This window comes from Solanum verrucosum, unplaced genomic scaffold (genome assembly GCF_900185275.1).
Source record: "Solanum verrucosum unplaced genomic scaffold, falcon-dt-bn FXZP01000283.1, whole genome shotgun sequence".
In the NCBI taxonomy this organism is placed as follows: domain Eukaryota; kingdom Viridiplantae; phylum Streptophyta; class Magnoliopsida; order Solanales; family Solanaceae; genus Solanum; species Solanum verrucosum.
The window spans coordinates 660,940-668,783 of NW_026020415.1; the positions used below are offsets into that span (position 1 = coordinate 660,940).

A 7,844-nucleotide genomic window follows, 5' to 3' on the forward strand; every position below is an offset into this window, starting at 1 on the left:
GTAAATATGCATATTAACAAAGATTATTTAATAAATTTTTTAATAATATTTTCGTAAAAAAGAGTTTAGAGAAAAAGTTGATAAATGAAGTAGGGAACTATTTGGGGGAGGGGGGCCAAAAAAGGTAATGTGAAAAGAGGTCCCTTTCTGGTTTGTAGCGCGAGAATTACGGGGGAATCGAAGTCAGAACCAAATAGTATTATTACACCAAACACTCCCCAAAAGATACAAAATCTTTACTCAGTTTTTGTTCTCTCTTTAGTCATTCATTCATATATCACAAAATAAAAATAAAAATAAAAATAATAATAATAATAATAATAATAATAATGGCCAATATCTCAACTCTCACTTCAACTATGTCTTTCCATTAAATCATTAAAAAATCAATCTGATTGATTGTTTACAATATCACTGCTTTTTCGTTCTGAAATACTTTGTCATGTTTTTTTATTTGTTGAATTAAGAAAAGTTTGATTAAATTATTCTAATTTATTGTTTGTCTCAATTTAAAAGTACTTTTTCATGATTATGCAGTTCACAATTAATTATTTATTAAAAAAAATTAATAGTGACGAAAGAAAATTTCATTGTCAAAAATTACGCAGTATAAATAAATTTTCATTTTTTAATTATGTATTATGAATTCTCTTTATTATTTTCTTATGTATCAGTATTCTCAAGAGTAAGAGTTGAAATAATAAATACATTTAGAGTTGAAATAATAAATTCGAAATGTAGAGCTAATTAAATGTGTCTTTAATTTGTGGAGCTATATTTATGAAAAGTCAGTTTAGTTACCCCACAGGGCACAGCCAACAAGGGGAAAACCTAATCAATCCAGCGTTTATATGTCATTCTTGTCTCTCTTTCCCAACCTTTTTGCATCCCCCCTCTCTCTCTCTATATATATATATATATTCTTGTATTAACATATAACTACAATAAAACTTGTAAAATCACTAAGATGATATCATATCAAAAGTGGGAGAAAAATATTAAAACTTTGTAAACAAGAAAAAATTTACTGTGGTTGAGGCACAATCAATAATAGTTGTATGAGGGCACCCTTTCCTTTTGACAAGTGTTTTTGTCGGCCTTTTCTTCTTCCATTTTCTCAAAATTAGTCTTTTCTTTATCTGCATTTTTTTTCCTTTGCAAAACCCTTTTTCTATTTTATCTTTGCACCCTTTTTTAATCAATGTTTTTATAGTTTTTTTTTTTAAGTCCTACCTCTTAGTGCAAAAAAATATATTCATACTACTATTATTTTATGCTTTCACAAATTCACTTGGTTGACTCTTTTTTACTATTAATTCTTGTAACACACAAGAGAAAAAATGAATTTATAAAAAGTTTCGTTTCACATTTTGAAACGCTTAACATAAAGAAAATTTAAAAAGAAAATCTTGAACAAGAAACACAAAAAATTAATATTAGCAATAATTATTGGATACATACCACAGAAGTAGAGAATTTTACAATTATAAAAAAAGAAAAAATAATTGAGTGCTTGATATCATTAATACATTATTATTAATATAAAGCATTCAAATACATTAAGTGGTTATAGAATAATCAAAAATAAAACATATTTGATAATTAAGAATTGAGCGGTTAAAATTGAAAATCTCAAAAAATAAATTAATGGCTAAAATTTAAATAATTAAAATTAAATTGTGGATTTAAATGTAATAAATAATACCGATTGAATTTTAGTAGCTCAATTGGTTGATTATATGAATTTTCACTTTTTTGTGAGAGTTCAATTTATTTATTTTAGTTTCACTATCTTCAATCTCTTCGAATTTATTTAAAAAGAATTAATTTAATTTCATCTAACATATTACTTTAATTTCCATCAAATAAATGATATATATATATATAGTGGGTGAGTTCCAAAGTTTCTTTCTATTAAAATAAAATTACACTAAGAGTTGACAAGGAAAAAAAGAAAATGCAAGTAAGAAAGAAAAAAGTAAAAGAAAAGATTAAATTGAAAGAAAAAAGTAAGGAAATGAATCAAGTACAATATGGGCCCCACAATATACAAATGGCATCCCAAGAAGGCCTCACACAACTGACACTATGTGTGCCTGGCACAAAATAATTTTTTTCTGTAAACAAGTTGTAATTCAAATTGAGAGAGAAGATACCACTGTTATCTCCTGTATTCAGATTAGCAAATCAGAAATAATAAAATATGAAAAGAAAAAGAAAAGAACTATCCGAGTCCACATAACACACTGTATATTCTTAAGAAATTCAATCTCTTCAAGTACGCGAGATTGTAAATTAATTCCTCTCAAGATGAAGCAGATTAACAATTAAAGAAGTAATTGTACCTCAAACTTCGATAATTTCAACAAACTCAAAAGGATAACAACGAGATCACACACACAGACACGATCAATTGATTTTGTTTTGTAAGAAATATATGCAAAAGAAAGGAAGAATTCAATGCAAAAAATAAGAGAAACTCTCTCCATTTATAGCTAAGAAATGATAAAGGTCACAATTTTTTTTATAAAATGACAACCTTTCGGGAAGGTCACAACCCTTTGGAAAAAGGCACAACCTTTCAAATGGTCACAATTCTTTAGAAAAGACATAACATTTCATAGAGGTTGTTGAGGAAGTTGGAGAACATATAAAATACTTTTGATGATTGATAAAGTGAACATGGTTCACTACTTGTTGCCTTATGTGTACTCTATCAGGTCAACCAGGTTCTCAGACGTGACTACAATCAACCTGTACAAATATGAGAGATTGTGGCAAAGAAGAAAAAGTGCAAAAATAAAGGAGCGAAAAAATAAAGAAAGAAAGAGTTGAAACACAGGAGCAAAGAAGGAAAGAAATAAAGAAGGAAAAGAAGGAAAAAAACAATTAAGGAAAAAAAATAAAGCAGGAAAAAAACAAATAAGGAAAGAAATAAAGAAAGGAGGGAAATAAAGAAATAAATAAATAAAGAAGTAGCAATTCAAGTCAAATAAGAAAAGAAATAAAGAATTAGCAATTCAAGTCAAATAAGGAAAGAAGTAAATATAGATAAGTTCAAAAAGGAAAATGATTTGTTATTCCTTTCCTTGTAGAAGTTGATGAAAGCAAATCAATCTCTATAAAAGGTTCAAGCCGAAGAAGGAAAATAGTTGTCTTTGCATAAACACAAATTGAGAGAATTTTTCAGCAAAATCAGAACGATACATATTGCATATTCACGAAATTCATCATCTTGAGAGCAATAGTCATTGGAGCAAAATCGCAAGGCTTTATCACAGCAACACGAGGACCAGGTTCACGCTTCGTCGCAACAATACGAGGATCAGGTTCACGAGTTGTGTTTGAGCCTGAACTATTGATTGTTGAAGTCTGATCAATTAAAGTCTAGGGTTATTAGTCTTTGTTGATTTGTTCTAGGTTTATTATTGAGTTGTAATAATTTCTAGATTGTGTAACAAGAAGTGAGTTTGACTTCTTGGAGAGCATAGTCTTAAGAGAATTGTAACAAGAAGCAGGTTTGACTTCTTGAAAAGTAAAGTCTTGAGAGAATTGTAACAAGAAGTGGGTTTGACTTTTTGGGGGAGAGAATTGTAACAAGAAGCGAGTTTGACTTCTTGGAGAGTTGAGTCTTCGATTATAGTTAATCGTTGGAGAGTTAAAGGTACTAGAGTTAGTTCCGTTTGAGTTGTAATCCTAAAAAAGACGTGAATCTTGAAGTAAATAAGATTGTGGTGTGGTTTTTACCTTCCTTGAGGTAGGAAGGTTTCCACGATAAAATCTCTGTTTAATTGTGTTGTGTTTTGTTTGTCTCGACAAAAGTACAAGAACATGGTTCTTGTATAGGGGTAAGGTTTCTTCAAAGGTCACAACACTTCAACAAAGTCACAACCCTTCATTTCTTATTCACACATTTAAAACCAACAATCATTTCATAATTTTGTCTAGGAAAAGTGAACACAACTTCTCACTTTTCTAGTAGTGATTTCAGTTTAACATATTACTCCTTTTAACAGGTTTTACATGACACAATTTTTTGGTGTAATATACCATAAATATAATAAATTACAGTTGAAAATAAAATAACAAAAATGAATAAACAAATTAAATCTTTAGGCTGAGGTGCGGAGATCTTGTTATCTTTAAGGAGATTCAAGCCCACTGTGGCATAATCTACATCGATCTAGCAATATTACTCTTGAATTGTCCCCTCCATGATACAACAACCCAATAACATCGTACAACTCAAGCAAATTCGGATTAGTTAAAAAGTGCAAAGCTCCACAACAAAAAAACCTTCTTCAACATATGATTACTCTCTTATATATAGTGAATATAGTTGAAGACTTATAATTGCTTTCTTTGTCTCAACTCTTATTCCCACTACTACACACTAAAATATTGTATTTCACACTTCTCATTTTTCTTAGGACCCTTCACAAAAGAAGAAACAGTACTATTTATAGGTGAAGAAGTCTTTTATATAATCAATGAGTAGAATGAGGGGTAACAATGTGGGTAGATAAATGTGATAGATGTTACGTAAGTTACAAGATATTAATGGTCATATGAGTGACAAGAATTAATAGTCATACAAGTTACAAGAACCTATAGTCATCTTCTACCACAATTTATACTTACTGACATATGCACTTAATGTTTTATTTTAATAATAAAATACATATACACCAACACAATTCAATTTAATGTGGATACTAATAGGAATAATTACTTGAACTTGTAATTTCGATCTACATATTACTCTTTATAGTGATACTTTGAACAAATTACATTACACACATATATATACACTATCTAAAAACACTAGTCATCACTTCCCACACTCACATATCCAATGAGGAATTAATCGGGGTCTAATATGAATACCGGACATCGAATGAAAATAAAATAAAGAAAAAAGATATAGTATTCGTGTAATTTTCATTTACAATGAGATATTATATGACGTTAATATATGTATTTTGCTACAGTTTGAATCAAAACGCTGTTACGTTTTAAAATATTGTAAAAATTTAGCAATTATTTCTATAAAAATGAACACTAATAACGCTGTTTATGAAATTTTTTCTAGTGAATACTGTGTGAAAATAAAAAATGCAATATATAGAAGAGAAGAGGTCAGTTGGAGCAGTGAGTCAAGGGAAGTAGTGTTGAATAACTAAAGTCTGACTCCATGTTAAGCTAATGCATGTGCTCTTCTGCACAATTTTGTGCTATCACTAACAGTACTCTCTGCTAACATCCCACCAGAGTTTTTTTCCTTTTTATATTCCGTATTCGTATTGAAGCCCAATTAAATTTAGCTTCATGCCGAAAAGTTTCATATTGAGGTTAAAATATTTTCTCACAAAGGCAATTTTGTACCTAGAGGGATTCAAATTTGAAAATTTTAAGAAAAGATGAAAGAGTACTTATCAGGTCTACCACAATCGTTGTTGTCAAATTTTAGAGACTTACTATGCAACATTAAATTAAAAGAGGAAAAAAAAAAAACATAGAGATGTGGCACTTGTCACTTTCTTTGTTCTACTGTTTATCGTTGAATTTTCGTACAAATTAATCCCTCTCTAGCTATTAGCTACTTCTACCATTCTTTCTGTTCATTTAATTCATAGCTGATCAGATGAGTTGAATTAACTCAGAGTTAAGTCAAGGTACGTAATTGATTATGCATTCAAAAGATATATTTTTATTAATAATATATGTTCTAGATAACAACTCAAATTATACTTTGTTGTTATAGTAGATTGTATATGTTGGTGTAATATATCATATATATAAAATATTACGGTTGAAAATAAAATGACAAAAAATGAATAAACAAATATTAAGGTTAAAACACGGATATCTCGCTCTCTTTAAGGAGATTCAAGTCCACTGCGACATAATCTACACCGATCCAGCATTATCACTCTTGACTTGTCCCCTTCAGCATACAACAGTCAAACAACGTCGCACAACTCCAGATTAGTTGAAGAGTCCAAAGCTCCACAAAAGAACGTCTTCCTTCAACATATAATTACTCTCTTTTGTGTTAAGTCAATATAGTTGAAGACTTAGAATATTATTCTTTGTATCAACTCTCTCTTACACTACTATATAGTAAATATTATTTCATACTTCTCATATTTTTTTGGCTAACACTCTATCTCATCTTTCTTGGGATCTTTCACAAAGGAAGAAACACCAATGTTTATAGGTGAAGAAGTCTTTCATATAGTAGCGTATGCAGAATTTTTTGTAAGTGGTGTCGATATTTAAAAATAAATAAATAATAAATAATTGATATAAAAATACTAAATTAATAAAAATTATTTAAAATGTACTAATAAAACATAAATCAAGTAAACTATTACAACTCTCCTCGACGAGTTATCATATTTTGAAATGTATTCATAATAGCCTCATTGGGGATAGTACTAAATATTTCTTTCTCTATATAAGGCACCAAACAACCACTCAAAAGTTCATCATCCATTTGATTTCGTAAATCAGTCTTAATTAACTTCATCGCCAAGAAAACTCTTTCAACTGTAGCGGTAGCCATCGGCAAAAGTAAATCAAATTTAACTAGTCGAAATACAAGATGATAAGTTTTGTGCTTCTTCGTCTCTACGAGTATCTTGGAAAGATTAGAAAGTCCCTTAAGACCGAAGAACCTTTTATCATGATCTCTAACATCAACAATGTCATTTTCAAGCTGAAAGCGAAGATCAACTATAGAGTATTTATCAAAATCATCAGGGTATAACTCAACCAATCTCAATATCTTTTCCATATCAAGGTTAGAAAAAGAATCATCTGGGTTCAAGCAAGCAATTCCCAGAAGCAAATCAGTTGTCACCTTATCAAAGCGATTATTGAGTTCTTGACGTTGCCAATCAATAATCTTATAAAATACTTCAACTTGATAGTGATGTAAAATAGTATACTCAGCAATTCTACGACGTGATCTTCCACAGATAACATAAAACTCATCAAATTTAGGTACCAAAATATCATATTTGATACAAAACTTAGATACCTCATTCAGAAGTGAATCCTAACCTTCATCCTATAGTTGTTGCAATCGATTCTTTGCTACTCCAACGAGTGACATGGCATTTGCAATGTCTTGCTCTTTCTTTTGAAAAACAACATTTAGATCATTTGTAATTGCTAAAACAATGCGCATGAAATGTAACATGAAGACAACATCAAATGTTAAACATACTATAAGATATCCTTTTCCCCTACATTTCTCTTCAAAACGAGCATTAACAACAATAACATCAAGTACATAAATGATAGGACCAAACATGAAGATAAAATTGTTAAAAGATTTGTAATGAGATCCCCATCTAGTATCACCTGCTCTAGCAAGACCTAATTCTTGATTGAAGCCCTTACCAGTTTCAAGTTCACCTTTACGTAATGCCTTTTCAATTTATTTTGCTTGAGCTTCGCGAAGTTCATGTCTACGCTTGAAAAAAGCTCCCACCATATTTAGTATATCAGAAACCAATAACAAAAGTTATGCACTTCATCACATCTTCTAGAAACTGCAACAAGAGTTAATTGAAGTTGATGAACAAAACAATGAATAGAATGAGCACTTTTACTTTCTTGTTGCATCGATTTTTTTAGCCCATTTATATCACCTTGCATATTACTTGCTCCATTATAACATTGTCCACATAAGATTGACTTAAAGAATGTTTAGCAAGCAAACCAATAATTCCATTCTTTAAAGACAAAGCAGTAGTATCACGAATATGAACAATACCAAGAAATCGTTCCATCACACTTCCCCTTCTATCAACATATCGTAAGACAATAGTCAT

At 29.9% G+C, this 7,844-nt stretch overlaps 1 protein-coding gene across 1 annotated transcript; it reads right to left on the reverse strand.

Moving 5' to 3' along the window:
• Positions 1–3,195: 3,195 nt before the first annotated feature.
• Positions 3,196–7,844, reverse strand: LOC125840801 (uncharacterized). The gene is made up of 4 exons (XM_049519771.1): positions 7,674–7,844; positions 7,543–7,562; positions 6,470–6,974; positions 3,196–3,372 (listed from the first exon to the last, which is right to left on the reverse strand). The coding sequence occupies exons 1-4, from the start codon at positions 7,842–7,844 to the stop codon at positions 3,196–3,198; spliced, it is 873 nt and encodes a 290-aa protein (XP_049375728.1).